At 38.4% G+C, this 25,549-nt stretch overlaps 4 protein-coding genes across 7 annotated transcripts; 3 read left to right on the forward strand and 1 right to left on the reverse strand.

The window, feature by feature from the left end:
* Positions 1-848: 848 nt before the first annotated feature.
* Positions 849-7,788, reverse strand: LOC119490102 (eukaryotic translation initiation factor 4E type 3-like). 2 transcript variants are annotated; one of them, XM_037773311.1, is made up of 7 exons: positions 7,223-7,788; positions 5,626-5,698; positions 3,167-3,261; positions 3,013-3,073; positions 2,865-2,931; positions 2,588-2,743; positions 849-2,325 (listed from the first exon to the last, which is right to left on the reverse strand). In XM_037773311.1, the coding sequence occupies exons 1-7, from the start codon at positions 7,384-7,386 to the stop codon at positions 2,282-2,284; spliced, it is 660 nt and encodes a 219-aa protein (XP_037629239.1). In that variant the 5' UTR covers positions 7,387-7,788; the 3' UTR covers positions 849-2,281. The 2 variants fall into 2 exon arrangements, with proteins under 2 accessions (XP_037629239.1, XP_037629240.1); XM_037773312.1 differs by having other exon boundaries at positions 3,167-3,264; positions 7,223-7,291.
* Positions 7,789-9,334: 1,546 nt separating this feature from the next.
* LOC119490344 (serine/threonine-protein phosphatase 4 regulatory subunit 2-A-like) lies at positions 9,335-15,745 on the forward strand. Of its 2 annotated transcripts, XM_037773676.1 has the most exons (9): positions 9,335-9,485; positions 10,723-10,804; positions 11,508-11,678; positions 12,469-12,562; positions 12,660-12,697; positions 12,871-12,945; positions 13,161-13,310; positions 13,535-13,824; positions 14,550-15,745. In XM_037773676.1, the coding sequence occupies exons 1-9, from the start codon at positions 9,452-9,454 to the stop codon at positions 14,855-14,857; spliced, it is 1,242 nt and encodes a 413-aa protein (XP_037629604.1). In that variant the 5' UTR covers positions 9,335-9,451; the 3' UTR covers positions 14,858-15,745. The 2 variants fall into 2 exon arrangements, with proteins under 2 accessions (XP_037629604.1, XP_037629605.1); XM_037773677.1 differs by lacking the exon at positions 12,871-12,945.
* A 2,343-nt stretch (positions 15,746-18,088) lies between these two features.
* On the forward strand, positions 18,089-20,866 carry guca1b (guanylate cyclase activator 1B). The gene is made up of 4 exons (XM_037771663.1): positions 18,089-18,592; positions 19,501-19,650; positions 19,794-19,908; positions 20,093-20,866. Exons 1-4 carry the CDS (start codon positions 18,389-18,391, stop codon positions 20,215-20,217), a joined length of 594 nt encoding a protein of 197 aa, XP_037627591.1. The 5' UTR covers positions 18,089-18,388; the 3' UTR covers positions 20,218-20,866.
* Positions 20,867-22,319: 1,453 nt separating this feature from the next.
* oard1 (O-acyl-ADP-ribose deacylase 1) lies at positions 22,320-25,129 on the forward strand. 2 transcript variants are annotated; one of them, XM_037771527.1, is made up of 6 exons: positions 22,320-22,473; positions 22,546-22,638; positions 22,801-22,966; positions 24,459-24,517; positions 24,612-24,724; positions 24,836-25,129. In XM_037771527.1, exons 2-6 carry the CDS (start codon positions 22,594-22,596, stop codon positions 24,981-24,983), a joined length of 531 nt encoding a protein of 176 aa, XP_037627455.1. In that variant the 5' UTR covers positions 22,320-22,473; positions 22,546-22,593; the 3' UTR covers positions 24,984-25,129. The 2 variants fall into 2 exon arrangements, with proteins under 2 accessions (XP_037627455.1, XP_037627454.1); XM_037771526.1 differs by having other exon boundaries at positions 22,342-22,638.
* Positions 25,130-25,549: the final 420 nt, after the last annotated feature.

Raw genomic sequence — 25,549 nt, forward strand, 5'->3', positions numbered from 1 at the left:
ATGCCTCATTTAAAACAACTTATTGTAGCCTAATTAACAAACCTACATTTTGTGACATCCCCCATCCAAATAAAGCTTGCAGTGCACAGGGAGGCTTCTCAATCCAGTGCAAAGGCTGATGTGCAAAACAATGCCCCCCTGTATCACTCAACATACAGAGTCTCGGTCATAAAAAGGCATTTCATCCATAGCTTACAATCCAAATATAGTCAATACAAGCATCCTGTTCAGTACTGTGAACATGGTGCCATTGGTGCTGCATATGTTATATTCATCTGTATGTAATTATAGGCTATTTCTAAGTGCTTAAGACTGCCTTTACATGGAGATGAAATCATTGTGTCTTTCCAAATGTAGCCTACTTGTAAACTATCTTATATCCATGCATTGATGCAACCTCTAGAGGGAGACATTTTCCTTCTGGCTGTCATGAAATGGTGGCTTACAATTCCTGAGGTAAACTAGGGTTGTGATGAGTTCATGTGAAATGAAGGCCTTTTAGTGCCTCACTTTAAAATCCACAGTCATTGTTGTTCCCATGGCCATGAAAAGACTTGAATTTATTTAAATATGTCTAATACATGCTGCAGAAAAATGTCCCTTGGGATAAATACAGTTTAATTTTATCTTATATTTGATTCAACGCAAAAAAAAAAATTAACAAATCCATGTACACATTTTGGAACGTAACAGCAAGCCTTGAAGGATTGTCTGCCAATGAACAGCCTGAAGACAAAGATCTGACAATCTTTCTTAGGAAAATTGGGTCTAAATGCTGTTTTTTTTAATCTAATAGTAATATTGATATTCTCATCACACATACAGTAAGTGTTCCAAACAGTAAAAGGTGGAAGTTTAGGCGTCTTTATTTCTCAAACACGTGTAAAACTAAAACAGAGAAACATGACTATTTACAATTTGAACATGCTGAACACGGATGACATTCTAACTGCTGGTAAACACAAGGCACCATCCAAGATCAACAATCAGTTACAAAGTCTGAGATCTGAAGTGAACTGTATTATGTGCAAGGGTACAGTATTCTCTTATCCTACAGTATGTGCTTATATTACATGAATAAAGGGAAAATAAAACAAGTTTGGCAAAGTCAGTGGTCTGAAAACTAACTTCCTCCTGTGAATATTCTCAAGCAGAGAATCCGAGCCAAGACACCAGCGTCATGAATACTTCAACATTTGACTTGATTGAGAAATCATAGCAGCAGTATTTCTGTGGGTTTCTATGCATACACTCCATAGCTATGCAGAAATGACCTCAAATGTCTAAGTATTATAGTACTAGTATTCAAAGAAATCTGCTCTGCTCTGCTCTATTCGGCCTAGAACTTTAACATCTACACATCTCAAGTTACTATTAAAAGCAGAGAAAACAGCTTTACACTTCATCAGAAAAGGTGACACAAAACCAAAGTGGATTTGGTCTCAGTTATCACGACTCACACACACACACAGTAAGAAACAAAGTGCTTGATTTGGGACCGATGCTTGAACACAATGACAACCACAACAACACTGCAAATTTGCTGCAAATTCTACAGAATAGAAATGATTGCATATATTTCTCAGCATCTACTCACGATTTGTGTACTGAGGTCATTGTATTGTAACAAGAACATATTCCTTTTGACAATCTGCTCATATCCTAAAAAAAGAAAATAAAAAAAGAATGTGCAATTTTCTGCTCATATATGAGCATTACAGCATACTAAATGTTTATGTCAGGCAACGGTATTTTGGCTGTAACATACAAAAGGGAGAAAAGAGCTCACTAGAAAAGCGTTGTCATGTATTGTTAAGATAAAAGGTTTGCTTTGTGGAACCATGCCTCCTCTTATATCCAAAAAATGTATTTAATTCAAAGACCTATAGCTTTGTCTGTGCTCAGGAAACTGCACAAAATATGCTATAATACATCTACAAAAATCTGACATGTACGCGATCTGGTGTTTTGGTTTAGGATTTGCAAAATTTGGGAGTATAAAAACACACAAACACTGCCACAGATAAAATCAAACTAAAATGGTTTTCGACTATAATAAAAGTATTTTGAATATTATTATGAATGACAGTGCTCAGAAGATGGGAATTTCCAATGATTGAGAGATCATAATGCACGGGCTACATTTTGAGGTAATTAAGATGATACATTAAGCAACTATGAACTCAATCGAGTCAAAATGTGCCCAAATATTATCCAAAATATGCTCATAAGCAACAAGACATGTACAGTATATGTCGAAGGATCTGATGTGCAAAATGTGCTAATGTCTTCGGCCTCCTTCAAAAGCGTGGTGCTCCTCGTGTGCTGGAATATAAACAAAGACATCAATGACTCACATTTTATGGCGTTATTGTCAATCCATTTTAAAAACGATTATGTCAGTGTTAAAGGGATAGTTTGGGTGTTTTGAAGTGGGATTGTATGAGGTAGTTATCCATAGTCAGTGTATTAGCTACAGTAGATGACAGTCAGCACACCCCCAGTTTGGAGAAGCATAAGTACCCCATATAACCCCACTTCAAAACACCCCAACTATCCCTTTAATATTCCAAGAAAAAATACTCACGTTTGTAAAACACTGCTTTAAACGGTATTTGCGGAAGTAGTTCATTGATCCTTCCGACAATGTTTGACTCGCCAACACAAGAAGCGTTTCCATTCCAGACCTGAAACACATCCTCTCTGTCTCTCACGCTGACGCTGACCCCGACCACTTCATCGTCTGCAAGAAACAGCAGCAGAGAATGAGATTAATGCGATTCAGACTTGCGGTATTGTGTACATAAAATGCAATTCTCTTCAAAACCCAATGCATTTTCATATAACTCAATCAAGAAATGTACCTGTGGCACAATAATCACTGAACTGCTCTCCAATAGTGGCCAATAGCAACTCCTTCCATACAGCAGACTGTAAATATGAAGACAAATGTGTTAAATAGTAAATCATTATAAGAAAATACTACATAAATATATTAATTATGTCACTTACAGTGCAGTCTTTGGGTACTTTCATCTTCCAAACACCACCTTTAGCATTGCTTTCTTCTTCCCTGGATGCAAACCAGCACGTAACGTTACACAATTTTAAACAGCTTCAAATGCTATGAACACATACATGTATTTATCTTCAATTTTGAACTTACCAGAGTGGTTTTCTTTCACCTCTCATCAGATGATAGCTACATCTCAACGGCAAGCTGGAGACGCCGGGTATGTTGTTGTAAACTCTCCAGAAGTTCTACTCCAGTGCCAAGGTGAAAGAGAGGAAACAGGTTATCTTACTGAACCGTTTACTGGCACATGGAATGCAGACAGCTGGCCTTGTTAATATTTCACATGTGTTACGATGTAGAAAATCACTGCCAAAGGTCTCTTCCTCATTGCTCTTAACCACACGCACACACATTTATGAGTCCTTATCCAACACGGCTGTGGTTGGGGATTCATAAAGTGGTACTTCAACGTCCTGCCATGATCACATTGCTGCAATTAAAATAACCTGCCATGCTAATTAGGTCAGTAATCAGTAATTAAACAGATTAACATGTAATTAACAGGTGTTTCCATGTCAACAGACTCATTTTAACATATGATCAGTACCTCTCTAAACTTTTTATTAGTAAGTTATAGCACATAATGACACACTGACAAAAAATATGTGACGCTATTAAACCTCAGGTTGATGATGTGGTTTGACCTGAATACTGTTTACTTTCAAGCACAAAGACATAGCTGAGGAACAAAACATTCAGTTTCTCCTGATATGTGTCTTAATTAGTGGTTTGGCAGTGGTTTTGGAGTGTTTCGGGAGAAAAGAGAAACTCCAACAGCAGCGTGGAAAGAAATCAGCATATCATTTTACAAACTCAAAGAAAAAGCCACTGAGCCTTCCGTCTATTTTTAAGTTTCGGGGCAATGTCATCGAGTCTGTATCTTCATATAAACACCTCGGATTCTTAATTGGTGATTCTCTTTCTTTTAAGCCTCACATTCAGCAACTTGTGAAGAAGCTGTGGATGGGTTGTTATTTCAGAAATAAGTCAAAGAGGAGACTTGTTGTTGCTACTTTCATGCCTGTGATTGACTACGGTGATGTTTTATATATGCATGCATCTTCTCAGTGCCTTAACTCCTTTGATACTGTACTGTATACCGTGGGGCGCTGAGGTTCATTACAAATCTTAAGGCCCTAACTCACCATTGCTCCCTGTATGCTAGGGTTGGTTGGCCTACTTTGTCCATCCGTAGACTTAATCACCGGGATGTCCTTATTTATAAGGCTATTCTTAAAGGGACAGTGTGTAGGATTTGGCGGCATCTAGTGGTGTGGTTGCAGATTGCAACCAACTGAGTACTCCTCCGCTCACTCCTCCCTTTCAAAGACGGAGTGCAAAAAGTGGTAACGCTGTTCGCCTCACTCAGAGGTCATCCTTAGCATGATAACACTACTTTAGGAGCAAACGGAAGTCAGACGGCGGCTGGCGGTACCACGGTTTTGCACACTACAGTTCACGTTATCACAGTTTCACAAGCGTGTCGGAGAACTAAAGTGGCCTTCAGGTAATGTAAAAACATGAAAGGCTCTCTCTAGAGCCAGTGTTTGGTTTGTCCGTTCTGGGCTACTGTAGAAACATGGCGGAGCAACATGGCGGACTCTGTGAAAAGGGGTAGTGTCTAAAAGGGAACCTGCAAGTTGGGGAAACTCTCGCGAGATGGTTATGAATAGGCGTTGATCTCAAATAGTTAAGGTTAGGATAGGTCGTCGGGCAGCAAAACTCGCTAGAGTTTTTGAAAATCTCAGATCAGATTTTGCAATTTGGGGGTTACCTTCTAGACACGACCATGACGGGAACCCCCTCCCTATGTAGATATAAACGGCTCATTCTACGCTCACAAAAACACAACGATTCTTAGTTTCAGATGATTATACACTAATGAAAACATAGTTATTAATATTATATTCCATTATCTGCTAACAGATCCCCCGAAATGCTACACACTGTTCCTTTAAATTGCCTCCTTCATAACTACTGTATGTAAATGTATCCATCTGAAAAATGCTGCAAGCTACCGTATCAGCTCTGTGATATATATTCGCAAAACTTACTCTTGCTATCGTCTTGAAATGGAAAAAGGGGCGTTTAGGTACGCTGCCCCTGCTCCTGCAGAGTGATTCGGGTTTGGGGGAGCTGGTTTCTTTAAAAATAGACTGAAGGATTTGGAGGGTCAGCAGGCTGTAGATGCTTTGTCTAAACTACATGACCCTATGTGGTCTAGAATATGATGACCTGAGACTCATGCTTGTATTCTCATGCTGTAACAGAATTTTTTATTGTCTGTAACTGTTATTTGTTGTATGTCTGAAACTTTGTTTAATGTGCTGCTGCTGTCTTGGCCATGACACTGTTGAAAAGGAGATTTTTAATTTCAGTAAAGCTTTTCCTGGTTAAAAAAATTCTAAATGGAATTTTAAAAAATCTTGATTTCAGTGTAATTAAGAAAACTTATTTTTGAAATGCGTCATCACATCCACTCCTAGTGGGGCACCAACACTGTGCCGGCTGGAGCTGTGCTCTTGTATCAAGACTGTAAAGCGTCTTACCTGGACGGTCTCCACGGTGTAGATTTTCTTCAGGTTTGACTCACATTCAGCTGCTGTTGTTCCTGGTAGAGATCTGACACACACACAAAAAACAGATACACACATTTAATTAAATTACATTTAATTTATTTGCTTCTTTAAAAATCACAAGCTTGTAAAGATATCAGGTCCTTTTCACTTGACATGTTTCAGTGCTGCGTCACTCAGACATGTTTCAGTGAGCTGCTGCCCTCTGAGCAGACAGGTTGGAAGGGGTGAGAGGGGTTGAGGGGGGGGGGGGTGATCAGATGACAAATAAGCCAGTAAACAGTAAACAACACTGACCCCATTTGAACACAGCACCCTCTGATTTGTACACACTGTGGATGACGGGCCTTGTGTAACGCACTGTGTGTCACCTGTGTTCAATTCTGTTGTCGTTGCTTAACATTAATGCTGAAATCACTTTTAAATAATAAAAACATTTTCATTTTAAATTAGGAACTTTGTATCCGGCAATTTAAAGCCTGTTTTGAGCTACATGAGTGTTAATCCAACAACAGAAAAAAAAATGCTTCACTAAACAGTGACCTAACAGACACATGAGGAGTGACACAACAGGTTTTTAAAAATAACATCCATAATAATCAGGTAGGTAGGTAGGTAGGTAGGTAGATACTTTATTAATCCCCAAGGGGAATTATCTGAGTTACAGCAGCAAAAGATAGAACAAGCACACAACAAGATTAGGAATAGAATAAGAATAAATAAGGTAAAAATAGACTACAAGTATAGATAGAACAAGCACACAACAAGATCAACAATAGAATAAGAATAAATAAGATTAAAAAAAATAGGCATTAGCAATAAATACTCTTAAAAGCTGGTTAGCAAGTGACAGTACTAATGTCCAATCATAAAAATACAAGTAAAAAGCTATAAGGTTGAACTAACTGAAATCAGGTTGAGTTATTATGTTTATCCAGTTAGTCATAATTAATTTTGTTTATATTGAGAAACAAATGGAGGACTTGTATGTAGGTCAGAGAGACAACATGTTGGCAGAAAAGCTCAATCAACACCATTAACAGGCTGTTTGTTGTTATGTTATTATTATTATGTTGATCTTATACTGCACTATAACGTTTACTCTTGTGTGTTATATTCTATTTGAGCTTCGATCCTAGCTGTTATTTTTAGCTTGTTTTTATTTTCTAATATTTAATGTTTTTATAACTGTTTTAATTATGTCTTAATGTTCTTTTGCACTTTGTCGCAATGTTCTTGAATGTTTATGTAAAGCACTTTGAATTGTCCTGTTGCTGAAATGTGCTATACAAATAAAGCTGCCTGTCTTAATAGATCACATAAAGCAAGGTGTTTGTTGTTATGTTATTATTATTATTATTATGTGATCTATTAAGACAAAACTGTTAAACACATTTATAATTATCTGGGTCGCAGATAAGGCTGACTTAAATAGCAGGCCTATGATACATTCCTCATATCCCCTCTTTGTTCTCATTAAAAGGTCAATAACAAAGAGTTCACCTACTTGGCACTTAAAGGTTAATAATAGAACAACTGAAGGGGGGAAATAAGTAGGCAGTTGTCTTACCTGTCAAGCCAGAAGGTCCACGGTGAATGTAAAGGCAGAGTGTCGATCTCATTGTCTCTAGAAATCAGATCTCTGTCCCTGATGTGGATGTTGTTGTGCTCCAGCAGCACCGGGCTGGATGATGATGTGCTCAGCTGTAACGCAGCTACTACTGGAACTGACATTGTTTACCTCTGCAAAACCCGAATGACTTCGTTAAAGGTTGTCTTTTTGCAAATGTTTTCCACCAGAGCTGTTATCGTTATATATATATAGGTTGGTTAGGTTTCATAAACCCCCGATGATCAGCTGCTGACTCATTGGCCGCTTCACCGGTCTGCTGCTGCTCCGTCACACAACAACAACAGAGAAACGATGACGCCCGCTGACTGCCTGCAGCACCTACAGTCCACAGCAGCACCGCAGAGATACACACGCTTCTCTCACTGAAGAAGTCGACACATAACTGTCACTCGAAATATTATAACGCTATAAGAACAAGCAATATTTCAAGTGTGGCTGCTTTTATTCCCGTTGCTGCTGCTGCTGCTGCTGCAGGGGGGAGCATTCAAGTGCTTCTTCTTCTCTCAGTTTACTGGCGGATCGCAACCAACTTTAAGCTGCATATACCGCCACCTACTGTACACAAGTGTTTAACATCATGTCCTTACTGCTACTCTTAAAGGGACTGTTTGTAACTTTCAGAAATGCTTGTTAACAGCGACACCTGTGGCCGTGAAATCAACGAAAGTCAGCGTCGAGCTCGCGCTTGTGATCGCTCTACATAGACATGAACGAGCATCGGTCAAAACAGTGAGGCGACACACGTCAGCTAAAACCACAATATCACTATTATATTTCACCTGCTTCGCAGTAATGTTAGCTGACCAGACGAAGGTCTCTCCATGAATCACTGCTGATCCTAGTGTTGGCTTTTCCTGCTTCAGCCTCCGGGGCTGAAGTAAGGAAAAGAAACATTATCGCCTCCCGACTACGCCCGCAGGGAGACACCGGCACCCGGTTGGAGATGATAACGTAACTCGTTGCGGAGCCCCGTCACTTCACAAGACACGGAAAACCTCTGTTGGTCTGGAGGAGCTGCAGCATTTATTCACTAGATATTCTCAGAGCTAAACTAACTCTTCTGCAGTGTGGAGTGAGCGCGCATCCATGTGTAGAGGTGGAGTGAGAACGCGCGCGGTCTGTGAGTGAAGGCAAGCAGGCAGAGGAGCAGCGAGTCCGGCCACACGCGAGCGAGCATGGGATCTCGACCCGGCAGATTTATACCTGTAAAAAGTTACAAACAGTCCCTCTAAATTCTACCCACCATTGTTCCTTCTGTAGAATCACATCCTGAAACTTGCTCTCATTTATTCTGGTCCTGTAAAATTTACATGTGAATTGTGGAAAAGATGTCAATAATTTAATAGTTGTTAACATTTTCTCAGATTTTGCACTGTACTATATAAATATTATATTTGGTTGCTACGATTACAGTGACAAAGACAGCAATGCATTTTTCCTTATTAATTTAATTTTAAGTCTCGCGAAGTTCCACATTCACAAGTGTAAATTTACCCCAAAAAAAGCCTAATTTCTTTGTATTTCTGAAAGAAATGGATCTATATCTGTCAACAATTTCTTCCTCATAAAACAAAAAAGCAATGAACACAATGAATATAGGCAATATCTTTAAAGTTTTTAAGTGAAATTATTGTCATACTCTCTCGTTGCCTTTTTTTTATTATTATTTATTTATTTTTATTTTTTTATTGTGTTTTTTTTTTAATTTTATGTTGGTTTTGTTTAATTTCTGTTGTCCTTTTATGTTTGGCACAGCTCTTTGTTTATGTTTTCGCTATGCTTCTTTTGTATGTAAATGTTTTTAATGTTTTCTGCTGATACTATGTATACTGTCATTTTGAAATATTAATAAAAATAAATAAATATATTTATATATATTTATTATTATTTTCATGTATAATTTTACATATTTTATTTATTCTTGTTCTGTATGCACCTTGTCCTTTTACTCTAATGCAATGATCTATGAGCCATGTTGTTTGTGAATTTGAATTTGTTCAATAAAAAAGGAAAAAGGTTGACCTTCTCCATGCATATGGTGCCTACGTCATTCCAGACATGCGCAGTCCGTCCCTGCTGCCAGCAGCTTTGTTGCTGTTGCTACATGCTACATGCTACATGCTAACTAGCACGCTCAGTATTTCCTGCCTGTGACTGGACACAGCTATGGACATCGACGCGTTACTGGAGGCGTTTCAAGGCAATATTTACACTTCTTACAATAAGCGTTTTGGTTATGAGTGAATGAATGTTGTGATTTGTTGTGATGCCAGCAGAAACAACGTGTTCATGTTTGCTAACTACGTACTGTAACTTAACGTTAGCTTACTGAGCAGCGGTGAAGCTGGCTGTTTAGGAGAAGAGGAGGCTCCTATAGGGACAAGCTGACCTGTCTCTGCTTGGCCTACATAGTTCAGTGATTATCCTCTGAGAGGAATAAGTTCTTCACGTTGTTTACGTTTGACCCATTTTAATCTGGAAGATTATGTAAACAGCTAGCTGTGTAGCATCACAATACACATGCTTTAACACTTACTAACTTTTACATCAACTTTCCAGTTAGTTAGATGGAATTGGTGTTTTGGGGATTAATGATGTGGTGTTTTTTTCCTGTTTAGCATATTTCCACTTGATAGAGCTACTAATAATAAATAAATAACTGACTGTTATGTAGAGGAACTTTATGATATGTTGTTCTTATATATTGTTCCTTATTTTTTGGCTTTTATTGCCATAATCCTATGTATTTATATGGTCCTTATTGTAACTTGTCCCTCCAACTGCCCCATGCCCTAATTATTGGTTGTCTGTTGTATGTATGGATGTATGGACTGGGAATGCTACAAATGAATTGCCCCCTTGGAAATAAATAAAGTTGTCTGAACTGAACTGAATTGACATTATAATTAATGTAACATATCAATGTCATGTGCAATACTACTTTTTAAATTCTCATGTGCAATATAACTGTTCATTGTGTGCAATATTAATGTCCATGTGCAATATTACTTATTTTTCTGTTTGTTAGCTTACTTTACCTTTTTTTATTTTACTTATCTTATTTACTCATTTTACTAAATGTATCTTACTTAATTGTTATTCTATCAGGCACTGGTGCTAGAAATAGTACTTCTTATTTCATACACTTGTATTTTATACAATTGAACTTGTTGTAATTTTGTTGTATTTTTGAGCAATCTCTGGCACAAGAATTTCCTTCGGGATTAATAAAGTTCTATCTTATCTTATAAGTAATTTACAGAATACATTCTTCTCTAATTGTTATATGCTTCTGGGTTGTTTTGAACATTTTCAACTTTAGGTTAATGCAGGTGCAAACATTGTTTGGTTCAGTTTGGGTCAGATTTGTGTGCTTTTTGGATTAATGTTATTATTACCAATAAACTAATTTCTGTTTTTCATGTGGTCATTTACAGATTTTGAGAAGAAAGGCAAGAAAGAGACCTGTCCTGAACTTGAGCAATTCTTATGTCATGTTGCCAAGACAGGCCAGACAATGTGAGTAGTCCTCAAGGGTTCACACATAACATTAAAACTTCACACACAGCAATAGACACACCAGTTTTCCTCCAAATGAAACCTGCTGAACTTTTTTTTATCACTCTCATCAGTAAAAATGTGCCTCAAGACTTTCCATTCTTTTTTTTTTGGTATATTATTTTTATTGACAAATTTTAACGACAACACATACACCAAACAAAAATCAAAACCCGAAAGCCAACCCGAAAATCTACGCATCTGCACTAACACACACACACCCACACACATTTACACCCGGGGAGGAGTGATACAAATAACTAAGAAAAAATGATCTAAACCGCATGTCAAGGACAAAACATACATATTGTTACATACAGCATCATCCAATTGATAGTTAAATGTAAGCTGTCCATAATGGGAGTATTCAACATCAGAACAGGGAAAAGGAAAAACAAAACAATCAATATATGAATAGAAATATTGTCAAACTGAGTCCAAATATTGCAGAAAGGGGCCCCAAGATTCTTCCCATTTATGTTGATATTTTAAATTATTGGCTCGCAATTTCTCCATGTGGATAACTGAGACCATTCATGCAACCAGTTTCTGAAGCACAGTGGAGTTGGAGTCTTCCAGTCTTTGAGAATATGTTTTTTGTTTTTTTTCCTCCATTCTTTTGTTTGTATGACACGCAGACTTGTGTTTTTCCCATATCTTCCAGGATCTCGTGGTCACAGTTCAAAACATACTTTGTGTTTAAATTGGAAAAAGTCATGGATGATTTCCACACTTCAACGCCAGAGCAAAGAGCGCCACATAATCCTAATGTAGACTACATGCCCTTCGAAGACATGAAGACGAGGATCTTGAAAATAGTGGATGGTTACAATGGGTGAGTAAACCTGATAATAAGCCAAATTAGCTGCAATCAGGTCTGACCCGCGTTGTGCTGTAATTCATTCATTTCAATCTGCCAGAGTTGTGTCACTTCCTCCTCATCAATTGCAAAATTATTTGTGAAATTCACTATAAACTGAGCTTCAGTGTCTTTTTATCTATAATGGGCTAGTTTTCCTTTCACGAGACAGAAAGATACTCAACTTAATGTTTTGCATGTGACTCTCCCAAAAACATATTTGCATAAACACCATTCATCCTCAAGCCTAGAAATCTCTTCTTGAATTTCAACATAGCAAAATAACTTCATGATTTGAAAATTAATGATGATGATTTACTGTACATGTCAAGAAATATTCTTATTTAAATTCTTATTTATTCTATTCTTGCATTTATATTTAACACACTAAATAGATCACACTTCTCAGCATTTTGTACTTATTTACAGTGTGGTTATATATTGTATGTTTGATGCACATATTTGTACATATTTCTAATTTCTTTTCTTATTCTTATTTTTTATTCTTATTTCTGTTTCTCTACATATATTGTGTTATATATTGTAGCATTATGTACATAATTTACATGTTGCATACTCCTTTATTTCTATTTTCTTACATTTCTTTATACTTGAATAACTGTGACGTTTAAATGTTAAAATTTAGGGTCAACCAAGTTTGCTCATATTGATCCAAGTTTTTTCTCATTCGGCTCCTGTGCTGCCAGGTGTTGATGCTGGCTGTGTGATGGCTAATCCTAAATATATATCTTGATAACTTTTCCAGAATCCCATTCACTATCCAGCGTCTATGTGAACTCCTTACGGACCCCAAACGCAACTACACTGGAACAGACAAGTTTCTCATGGGCTTAGAGAAGGTGAGCACTACACTGCACTATGAATTTTGTTTTAAACATACTTTCCATGGCTTTAAATTGAATTCTAATACATATTATTGTTGTTTATGTGTTGCAGAATGTAATGGTGGTCAGCAGTGTGTACCCCACATCAGAGTAAGTACATCAGCCGTGAAGCTTTTGCTCCCCTTGCTCTGCTGGCTGCAGTATTTCTGTTAAGCTGCTTCTGATGCACATTGGCAGCTCCCTTGAATTTGCTTATTCAGTCACACTTAACAAAGTTACAATTAACAGCCAGTTGTCTTTGTGCCTTTCTACTTCTTTCGAAGGAAAAATGGGGCATCCAGTGTAAACAGAATGAATGGAGTGATGTTTCCTGGTAACTCTTCTCTATATTCAGACAGGTGGGAGCCACATACTTGTCAGTTATTGACTTCCACAAATCTAAAATTGCCTCATACACCACCAAGTGGAAAGTTAAAGTAAAATATCCAAAATCCAACAAGGCTATATAGTAAGGGCAGTTATATCTGGCCTGTCAGTTTGGGTCTTAGGAGTTCTGCTGATTTGCCATCTTGTTATCTGACGTAAGAAATGGTCGTTTCTGTTTTTTTTGCAGTCGAAATGTAAATGGACCAGACACGCCAAAACCGCTCACCAGACCAAAGCTGTCATTGTCGGCTTCGCTTTCCACCAACGGGCTCCCTGACTGTGCAGTCAGTAAAGAGCCAGAGGCAACCACAGAGGAGGTGGAGGAGCACCATATCCGGTAATTGAAATAAGTATGGTACATGTGTGTCATCGTGAGTGACGGTGTAGTGTACTGAGTGAGCCTACTCAATATTTTTTATTTAAAATGCAGGAACACTGATGATATCTGTCAAGCCCTGACATTTCCCTCCAAAGACCCTATCTTTAAAATTGATATATAGGAGCTACACATTCATTTAATCTTATACAACTGAATTGACTGTGTTTCTGTCATTACTGCAGTGATTCCTCGCCGTCAGAGGGTGAAATTGCACCAAACAGCGGGATAAAGAACAAACACTCCGAGGAGGAGGAAGAGGAGGAGGAGGATTCTGATGCTGGCAAGCATGAGGTCAAGAGGCTCAAGTTTGATGAAAAAGAAGAGGACGAAACAGAAAGTGAAGAAAAGAAGTCGTCTTGTTGTAAAGGGTCAGAGAGCTCGTCAGAGACACCGGATTCTTCAGAAGAATCTTGTGACGCAGAGTACAAAAGTGCAACATCTTGTGATACACCGACTGTTTCAGATGATAATGGTAAGTGTTAACTCATCTTCATGTAGGCTGACGTATGTATATTTAAGTATTAAAGTATTTCATAGTCTAGTTTAGGTGAACTGTTTTCAGACTGTCTGCACAGAGACCAAAAGAAACAGAATGGATCTGTCTGGTTCAAATCTCTTGGCTGCTTTTTGTTATCACAAAGTGAATTTTAGAAAATCTTAACATTAACATGTGGGTATTAGATTGACTGCACAACCCTATTTTTCAGTCAGGTTGTATTGTGGGTAATCTTTATAAACAGATTCTGCATTCACAAAGAAAAAAACGGAGGATGCATGGAATAAAAAGCGGAAATCGAGTTCTTCTGCATCAATTTTAGTCTTTTTTTTAACTGTCTATCATCATATAAATAATACAATTATTAGTTAACAACCACAGACTCTTATTACATATTAATAATAGTCGATTAATCACTTTGAGTCATTATTTTAAGAGAGAATAACAATTCTCTGGTTCCAGTTTCTCATATGTGTATGTCTGTTGGTTTCCTTAGTTTTCTATGATCGTAAACTGGATATATTTGGGTGTTTGGTCGGACAAAGCAAAACATTTGTAGAAGTCACCTTGGGCTTTTAGGAATTTGTGATAGGCATTTCACTATTTTCTGACATTTTATAAACAAACTACAGATTAAGAGATTAACTTCTAATGAAAATAATCATTAGTTCAGCCCTAATGTTGTCCACTTTGGTCCTCAGAGCCCAGCAGCACACAGACAGAACCTCCTGAAAGTGAGGAAGACTCGTCTGAGAAGGGGGATGTCCACAGTGTGGAGAAGGACAACGCTGTGGATCAACCCGAACAGCCTGCTCCGTCAGAGACGAGTAAAAGCTTTGAGCAGGAACATGGAGAGAGCAGCAGCAGCAGCAGCAGCAGTGATGGAGAGGGCCTACCAAGCGACAAGCAGGTCCCCTCTTCTAGTAGTTCACCTGACTTGTCAACAGAGGGCGACGCTGACAGTTCAAGCAGCGCAAAGACTGCAGTAGAGCCAGGGGAACATGACTAACTGGAAGCCCAACCTGCCAACTGACTGTTTTTTACACTGTATGATACCACACCAAGGGTATATCTGTAGCACTGTGGACCTCTGGACTTCAGGACCAGGAGCGATGTGAACCTCGAGATCCCTCACAGAAGGATCTTTTTTGTCCTCTTCAGTTTCAACTACTCAAGTCCACACACGTCTTTAAACTGGAAGGAAATGATTTCAAGATTATGGAGACTTTTTTTCACTGTTGACTAAAACATTTTCTAATCTTTTTTTCCTGATTTTTATATGAGCGATATTAATTTAACCTTGATAACTGATGTATTCAGTAATTTCATTTTTAAGTCATTTGGCATGTATTTCCAAAAAAAGATACATTTGACAATTTGAGTTGTGTTTTGGCCTATAAGCATAGTTGTTTTGACCCATGCCATTAAGAATGTGACACTTCACAGATGTCTGTTTGCTTTTTCTATGAAGCACATAACATAATAATGTATTTCTTATTAACATTATATTGCACTTATTTGCATTTACCCCCTGAAGGATGTGTAAAATGTCACAGTTTTCCTTTGTCACTGTATGAAGCCAATATAAACACACAGTATTGCCAGTAGTAACCGGATTTGGTTAGATAGAATATTGGTTTGGCTCAAGGGAAGCCATTTCTGCATCAACGTCAGTCAACAGAACACAAGGTACTTTTACACTTTCTCTAGATCATACCTTAGTTGTACAAAATGTCTCTTTTGATAGCTTGGATTTTTACAGTACGCATCTGTAAATCAGTTTTTGTAGACTTGTAATACATGTCCACTGCCTTCATAAATCTGATGATCGCTGGAAATTGAATGCTTGAGCTTGTATCATAGTATTCATGGAAAGCAATAAATGCTAAAATTTAAAGTGTAGTGTGCTCAGTTAATATCAGGGGAGTTGTTCTTTTGAGTTGCAAATCCAGTTGTGTTTCATATCTGCAGAACAATGAGGGACACTGAATTATTGGGGATTACCTTTTAGCCTCGCTTGGGGTGTCACTCTTGTAATAGTCACCCATCAATAGCTAAAAATTTCTCTTGTCGAACACTAAGTTCATCATAGTACACCTCTGAAACTAATGAGATTCCTGTCTTCAGCTGTACTTTGACTTTAATAATATGCTAACATGCCGATTGCACACCATAGCCTTCACATGTAAACATACCAACATTAGCCAAAATGCTGCATTATGAGCCATTTCATATTTAAAGGAACAGTGTGTAACATTTTGGGGGATCTATTTGCAGAAATGGAATGTTTTCATTAGTGTATAATCATCTGAAACTAAGAATCGTTTCGTTAGCTTAGAATGAGCCCTTCATATCTACATAGGCAGAAGAACCTCTTCACAGAGTCCGCCATGTTTCTACAGTAGCCCAAAACGGACAAACCAAACACTGGCTCTAGAGAAAGTGTTTTTACAATTCCTGAAGGCCACCGTAGTTCTCCGACACGCTTGTGAAATTGCGGTAATGTGGGCCGCAGAGTGCAAAACCGTGGTACCGCCAGCCGCCGTCTGACTTCCGTTGCTCCTAAAGTAGTGTTATTATGGTAAAGATTGCCTCTGAGCGAGGTGATCACCATTACCACAGTTTGACACTTGGCGGCTCACGTGACCGCTGTCTCGGAAAAGGGAGGAGTGAGCGAAGGGGCACTCGGTTGCAATCTGCAACCACACCACTAGATGCCGCCAAATCCTACACACTATCCCTTTAAAGTTTGCATGCTTACATACACACTGTCATGGTCCCCAGAGGATGAATTGTTTTCTCTCTCCTGACTTCTCATCTGGTGCCATCATCTGGTCAAAATTTAATTTTGTCCAATATTTTGGTTTATGACCAAATGTCTGCAAAATTCATGACCTTCCCATCAGCCTAAACTTAACTTAAAGTTTGGTGCTATTTGTTTGCTATTTGTTTGCATGCTTACACGCTAAACCAACACGGTTTGTGAACATGATAACATTTTACCCGCTAAACATAAACATGCTACCATTATCACTATAAGCATGTGAACATTTAGCTCAAGCACAGCCTCACAAAGCTGCAAGCATGGCTGTAGACAAAACAGTACAGGAAGTAGCAGTGATATAGAGATGATACCTGGGACCAGTCCTGTCAATGCAAGCCAGTCATGGGTACAGAAATGGGGGGTCTTAACACCTGGGTACAGTAATACAACTTATGTAAAATGATTGTATAAAGGAAAACATGGGTGGGTTTAAAATATCTCTTGTATAAGAACAGAAAGTACGAATCGTTTTAATCATGTGAGGATAACATCCAGTGACACGTCATGTGGCCTTGACACCTCTAAGCTATGATTATCATCATCCCTGTTGTCAGCACTGGAACGTACAGTGCCAGGCCAAGCTTTCACCTGTAAACAATGGCTACGGTTACCACTAACAAACAGTGACACTCTTCTTCCAATGAATGCAGTTATTTCCAAATTTACACGTACTGCTGCCCAATACCCAAACAAGGTCAAAAGCTTGCGAGATGCTTCCACACATTTCCCAAATATATATCCCTCTCGACGCCTACGTTGTAATGTCTATCATTAGGGAATTTAGCTACAACACATTTATTATAGGCTTCAGTGAGACCGAAGCAGGCACGTAAACAGTAATCAGGGGGAGCAGTAAATAACATGGCTTCTGAAGGTCAGAGCTTGGCCTGATTGTGTGAATCATCAGACTGGTTAGGAACTTCAAATACTAGGAACGAATACTTAAAGGAGCACATCAGCATTTTAGTATTCCACTCTCATAGAGTTTGGGGACCTGGAAGAGTCGGAAGAATTGTCAAAATCTAAACAGCAGTACATGATTTTTATTAGCTAGAAGAAGTAGGTCAAGCTCTTCCAGAAATGCTGAATCCTACATTTCCCATAATGCAACAAATGGCATCTTTTCATCAGACCTTCTCTGATTGTAAACTGACCTTGGTGTGTAAAAATCACTTAATTGGACACTTCCCCTCTGACATCATCATATGGCTTAATCCTGTTGTACCTTTACACACATATATTGTTAAGTCATACTAAGCAAACATTTCTTCATATAATAATGTATTGTTGTGTGCAGTGTGGTTCTACAAATCTAACACATGTAGCCTACTTCCTTGGATAGGTAGAAGAAAGGCCACATGGAAATCCTCTCATGATCTATCTGTGAACTGATTGATTTAGACTGGTGTCCATATCTAATCCCTTATCATGTAATCCATAACAGCCTCACAGTCTCATCCTGACTCTTGGAGGGGATTTGCCACAATAAACAAAAACAACTCAGCTTGCATGGACTTTCATGTAATTTTGATCAATTTGGTCTTTGCAGATTTGCACAAAGTTTGTTGCAGTAATTGGCTAGATAACCGAGGACTAACATTTGTGGAGTTTGTAATGCAGAGGGAAGCTCTAAAAGAGTTCCCCGGCTCAAACAGTTTCATGTAATGTAAGAAATCATTTCAGTCTTTAAGGGAGTTGAAGGAACAGATTTCCACAATGGGTCAGCGCCTTAGCGAGGAGAATGACCCAGACAAGGAAATCGAAGTGGCCGAGCTGCAGGAATGGTACAAAAAATTTGTCGTGCAGTGCCCGAGTGGAACTCTCTTCATGCACGAGTTCAAGGGATTTTTTGGCGTCGCTGATAACAAGGAGGCTTCAGATTACATTGAAAACATGTTTCGAGCCTTCGACAAGAACGGCGTAAGTACAAACTTCTGTTGTGTGGAATGTAGGGCTGTCACAATGTCAGATTATCGTGGCCGAAAGAATTCACGATACGGTATTATCGCAATATCTATAGAACATTTGAAAAAAAAAATATTCAAATTCATTATTAACTTTGTTTATTTGCCATTTTGTCTCTTTTTTGGCAAATGAATTACACTCGAGTGTAGGGAGAGAGAGTCTGTAGCCATAACTGTATGTATAAAGTGATTTAAGAGGTGCTGGATTATTTACATGATATTATCATATATGTATATTAACATGGTATCAATATTTCATTTTTAAATATCATGGATGTCGTTAATACCGGCTTATGTGGAAGTAGAAGCCTTGTACATAGTCATGTGTCTCATTTTAGTATTGACACAACACTACACTTGCAGCAGTAATAGTGAAGATTTGTTGATTGGAAGCATGTGTGACAATTGCTGATAATGTCCATTATTGAGCACATATTTTTGAGCTGAAACAATTAGTTGATTTATAGTCGATCAATGGAAAATTAATTTGTAAAGAAGTTGATTAATTGGGGAAAGTAAGATAAAAAACGCCGTACATGTACAGGTTGCAGCTTCTGAAATGTGAATATTTGCCGATTTTCATAGTCCTATCTTATCTGAATATCAGACAACACAAGCAAAAAACAATTTTTGAATATGTCATCTTGGGCCCTGGGAAATTACGATGGGCATTTTTCAATATTTTCTGCTAAACTATAGTCTAAATAATCGGCAGATAAATCAATACTGATAATAGTTGCAGCCCTGCATATTTTCTTTTATTATTGTATCTTGTAAGAGCACTATTTATATTTCATCTTTTTGCCTGTCAAAGTAAAGAAGCTTCATAATAAACATTTTAACGCCTTCTCTTCATGTACACAGGACAACACTATTGATTTTCTGGAGTACGTAGCAGCCTTGAACTTAGTCCTGAGGGGCAAACTGGAACATAAACTCAAATGGACATTCAAAATGTATGACAAAGACGGAAGCGGATGCATCGATAAAACAGAGCTTCTTGAAATTGTGGAGGTAATATTTACTAGTAACTATGTGCAACTATTGATCTGTACAGCTTTCAAAAACATTTTAAAGAATATTTCCTGATAAATCAGTGGGCTGTAATGAAACGTAGTCAGAGTGGTTGTAAGAACTTACTTTCATGTCACTCTCAGTCTATCTATCGATTGAAGAAAGCCTGCCACGGAGAGCTGGATGCAGAGTGTAATCTGCTGACCCCAGACCAAGTGGTTGACCGGATATTTGAGCTGGTGGATGAAAATGGAGATGGTGAGTATTTGTCATGGTTTTCCTGACAGTTTAAAACACTTCATGAATGATTCAAAAGGTCAGTGTCAGGCTGCTGTAATGGCTTTGCGTTGTAGCTATACAATCATCTCCTCCTTATCAAATTCATGAATTCAGGAACGGAGAAATGTATTGTAAAATAATGACTTTCCCTCGTCACTCGTAGGAGAGCTCTCGCTGGATGAGTTCATTGATGGAGCACGGAGGGACAAGTGGGTGATGAAGATGCTGCAGATGGACGTCAACCCCGGGGACTGGATGACCGAGCGAACACCCAGCTCTGATTGTTGAGGCTGGAACATGGAACTGCCAATCTGTCACATAACGCGCATCCTTCATGTGTGACCAAACATGCTGTGATTTTGTATATATTGCAGTTTGTATATAAAAGACAACACCACAGTCATCCTGACATTGTTCTGTATGCTGTCGTATAAGATTTAGATGCATGTCCACAACAATGCTATACTTTCTTTACTTCTTTATTCAATTGCGCAACAGTCATTTTGACCATTTATTGCCAGCAATGTTCTTGTATGTCTGTTTACATGTCTGTATTTTATAGATGCTGCAGACATAAGGTGCCTAACTGTATATTATTTTTGGCTTTGTGTCACAAAATGAGCATAAAAATGATCCAATAAACTAAATTAACAACCACAGAGAGGTGTTTTTACTTATTAAGGGAAGATCCGACCTCTTCTCAGGACTGTGTGACTGAGATTGATTGACATTTTCCTCATTCACTCATAGTTTTGTTGCACCTACACTGTTAGCCTTTACTGTAATTTTTACAGTTAAAAACCACAAGATGCCCAATAACCCTAACATAAAACATCTTCACAGTTAGTCACTGTAATTTGTCTAGCATTATGGCTATAGTACAGATGTTATATGTCATTTAAAATTGTGGTAATTTACTGTTAACACATTAGTGCTAGTGCTACTGTAGATACATTGAAAAGAGATATAAACACCCATCTATGTGAATGTAAGAACTAGTAATGACACCATGCTCCTCAAAGTAAGCACATATTCTCAGGTGACATCATAATTTTTTTTTTATCAGCTCTATATTCCAGCAATTGTTTGTTAAATTGAAGAAGTATGTTATGGAATAAGACGTTGCTAGTTTTTAAGTTTTGCTTTCTGATTTTGTGCGTCTCCAGCTGTCTGGGAAGGCTGGACTGGATAACAGAGTACAAAGAATTCCACTTCACATATCTGAAATGAATATAAAAGAAAAAATAAAGTGGCATGTAGCTGGATGGGGTTTCACAAGTAGCGGTGGTGAAGTTGTTGATGAGCTGATAGTGGTGGATGTGTCTATCATTAACCTGGAAGTCTGTAAGGAGAAATGGCGTTGTCTTCCTGACAATATTTTCTGTGCAGACAAATGATTCTGTCAGGTATGTTTATAGAAAATGTAGTAATCTATTACAGTGAATATTACATTTGGTTTATTTCTTTGTCAAACTGAAGCTAAGTTACAAGCAGGAACAATTTTGACATTTTGCTCTCTTTGACAAATTACTCTACATGTTTCAAGTCTTTAAAAGATGATTCTGTACTGTTATGAATGGAAAGCACTGATTTGTGTGTGGGAAATTATTTCTGTCAAGAGAGATTATTAGCAGCCTTAAGATCATATGTCCAGTCATCATTCAACTGTGATTTCTACACCAATACACATTTGTATGGAGCTGATTCCTTATAACTATCATTTTCATTTGGTGACCTATAATGTTATTTCCATCATGGCTTGGCCCAACTTGAACTTGAATAGACATTTAATAAAACTGAATAAATACACACACCTGTGAGGGTTTGCAGGGTCTTTAAGAACAATACATAAATACCAATTTCACACTGTCGGTTTTGTTTGATGGAAATCTGATGTTTTCCATAAAGTAAACAATGCACTAATTTGAGAATTGAGAATAATACAATTTAATTCAAAAGGCATTACATTTCCTTATCAGATTTAGTAAAGACAATTTCATGATTTTCAACAAAAAAAACATTGGTGGTAGATTTCAGTTTTTTGTAAATATTTCTTATGAAAAAGTTTTGTACAAATAGGTAGTCAAATTATGGCTTCTGGTGTTTTTTGTTTTAATTGAAGAAAATTAATTTACAAACATTAAGGCATTGTAATCTAAACTTAATACATCTAACATACAAGGCACAATTGGATAGGAAATATAACTTAAATTATAAAAATTAATATAATAACAAAAATAAAAAAGGGGGTAGAAAATAATTCAAGGAACAAAAAAGATATTCATAAATAAACAAATAATAATAATACTGCACTCTTCCATAGTAGCTCTAGGGGTCATCTTCTGGTGTTAATATATGCTGTTTGTACAGAATATCATCCATTCATTCAGGAAGTACCTCCCCTCTCCAAAGTCTCGTGTTTTCTCGCGAGAGGATATACGTGGCTGCTTCAAAACAAAGTGACTAGTCTGCTTTCGCTATCAAAGAGCATCCCGAAAAGTACCTTTATTTATCATTAAAACGGCCATCTGCAGTCAACGGTTTGTAAGTTATACAAAGACACTTTACTGTCGCATGATAAGCTAGCCAGCAAGTCTTCTAGCAGTTGTTTTAATGAGTGTAACACCGACATCAACTCACCAAGTGCTCCAATCACTGTTGACAATGTCGTCTGAACTGCAGAAACCAGTCCACACTGACGACATGAAGGTAAAGCTTACACTTGCAGGAAAACACGTCTAATGTCTTAGTTTTACGTGCACTAAAAGTGATGTTTCTGACATACCAGTCCCAGACTCCAGTGTGTATTATTTCTTGTTCTGTCATTGTGCTTCTTCATCCCACGGTGCCATGCTGCCCCCTCCTGTCCAGGCTGCAGAAGACAGCTGGAGACCTGATTATGTCACCGGGGACCTGTTCTCGAGCCCTGCGGACGAGGCTCTGGCCCACTGCATCAGTGAGGACTGCCACATGGGGGCAGGCATAGCAGTGCTGTTCAAGAGGAAGTTCAAAGGGGTAGATGAGTTAAAGGCACAGAGTGAGTCAGCCCTTTTTTATTAAAAATTCATCAGTAGTGAACATGTCTTATTTTTAGGGTTATTAAATCCCAGGCAATCATTTTTTTTTTAGGACAGAGAAACCATGTTTTGATTTTGAAAATTCAAAGTTTAAAGGGATTGTTTTTAAGAGTCAGAAATGCTCGTTAACAGCGACACCTGTGGCCGTTAAGTCAACGAAAGTCAGCGTCGGGCTCGCGCTTGTGCTCGCTCTAAATAGACGTGAACGAGCATCGCTCAAAACAGTGAGGCGACACACGTCAGCTAAAACCACAATATCACTCTATATTTCACCTGCTTGGCAGTAATGTTAGCTGACCAGACGAAGGTCTCTCCATGAATCAATGCTGATCCTAGTGTTGGCTTTTCCTGCTTCAGCCTCCCGACCGCGGCCGGAGGGAACAGGGGAGACACCGGCACCCGGTCAGAGACGATAACGTTTCTCGCTGCGGAGCCCCGTCACTTCACAAGACATGGGAAACCTCTGTTGGTCTGGAGGAGCTGCAGCAGTTATTTCTGCACAAACGTCCTCTGTACATTCACTAGATATTCTCAGAGCTACGAAGTCTTCTGCAGTGTGTAGTGTACGAGCATGCACGTGAGGTGGAGCGAGCTGAGTGAAGGCAAGCAGCAGAGGAGCAGAGTACAGCAGAGACTCCGGCCCTGGAGACCAAAGCTACGGTCTCCCCCGCGTCCTCCGCCCGCGGCCAACACTGTTTTGCAAGACGGGCTTCACTAGATATAACTTTGCGGTTTTGGTGCTTCCGTGTAGTTTGTGTTGGAGTCTTGTCTGAACAGGATAGCCAAACACAAGCACGCATATGCGAGCGCGCATGGGACACTGACCCGGGTGATTTATACGTGTAAGAAGTTACAAACAGTCCCTTTAAATATCTTATTCTACACAATATCACATATGCTGTATACTCTGTATCAATTGATAGAAAAGTTGGATGTATTTATGGGCTTCACCATCACATGAAAATATTGTTGTTTGTACACATTTATCCATCATTTATTTCTCGCCTATTTCTCGCCCCAAATGTTTTCAGAAACATCTTGTAGTGTAGCTATAAAATGAGAAAGTTTGTGACCTGGCAGTCATGTTGAGCCAATAGGAACACTCTCTCTCTGAAATGACCTGTGATTGGCCAAAGTCTCCCGTCACAGGCTAGATTTTCTAAAACCTGAAAACAGAGCCATGAGGAGATGCAGGAGTCCAGTTTTCTCTCAGAACACTTGAATTACAATATGCTGGCAGGTTATTATGGCATTTTTGCCCAATGATGCCAAAAACATTCTGCCTACTGAAGCTTTAAAGTATCTACACTATTTTTTTGCTGTACAGCATGCATGAATTTGTTATGACTTGTCCACCAGTGGGTCAGTGAGGTTTAAGAGGTTCAAAAAAATGCCTGGAGTTTGTATTGTGTCTTATTCTGATGTGGCTATTATCTTTTTATCTCCAAACAGAAAAGGTGACAGGAAAGTGTGCTGTATTGAAAAGAGACAGACGTTTTGTCTACTATCTGGTAAAGATGTTTAATTAGAATGGTTCCCTGTGTAAATTCTCATCCTAACATTAATATTGTAGTTAATATTATCGTTCCTGTTCTTATATTGCAGATCACAAAGCAAAAGTACAGCCAAAAGCCCACCTATGAGAGTTTGACACAGAGCCTGGAGGACATGAAGTCCCACTGTGCAGAGAACGGAGTGACAAGAATATCAATACCTCGGTTTGTATCTTTTTCAGTCATTTAGTGATACTTTTCTAATGCTAATTTGTTCTACAAATGCATTTTAAATACTGTATGACAAGACATGTGTTGGCTCTTTCTTTCCGACAGTATTGGCTGTGGCCTGGATAGACTGCGATGGAACCAAGTGTCGGAGATACTGGAGCAGGTCTTCAAAGATTCAAACATTTCCATCACAGTCTACAGCCTCCCGAAGAGAGCAGAGACCACGACGATGAAGGAAAACTGGCGCAGATGATTGATGGAAAAGTTTGTTTATTGTAATTATAAGTATTCTCACTTTTCTGAATTATTCCCACAGTGTGTGGCCACGATGGTAATTCATTGAAACAAATGTATATAGATTACTTGAAAATAAAATTTTCTTTTTTTTGCACATCACAATCAACTGAACTCTCATGAACTTCTGCAAGTAGAAGACACATTTTACTCATCTATTATACTGGTTTTCAGCTATTGACAAGATGCTTCCAAAACATGCTAATCTAGATTTGTCGCTACATCCAGATGACACTGGAATTGGTTCACCTGTCCCTTCAGGTCACATGCTATTTTACACCAGCCTAAAAACATCGGGCATCTCTTTTATTTGCACATTCATCCACCAGGCAATCATGTTGTTGATTGAGCAAACAGCGTCTTTGCGTTTCTCTTGTGGGGGATCATATAACTTCCAGAGTGCTCATTGTAGCCTCTGCAAATGGTTGAGGTATTGTGTGATCCATTATTGATCCGCTTGGCTATTGTACTTTGAATGCAGCTGGGACACATTGGAGGTACCAGATGTGAGTCAAAGAAAGAAAG

Source organism: Sebastes umbrosus, chromosome 6 (assembly GCF_015220745.1).
Source record: "Sebastes umbrosus isolate fSebUmb1 chromosome 6, fSebUmb1.pri, whole genome shotgun sequence".
In the NCBI taxonomy this organism is placed as follows: Eukaryota; Metazoa; Chordata; class Actinopteri; order Perciformes; family Sebastidae; genus Sebastes; species Sebastes umbrosus.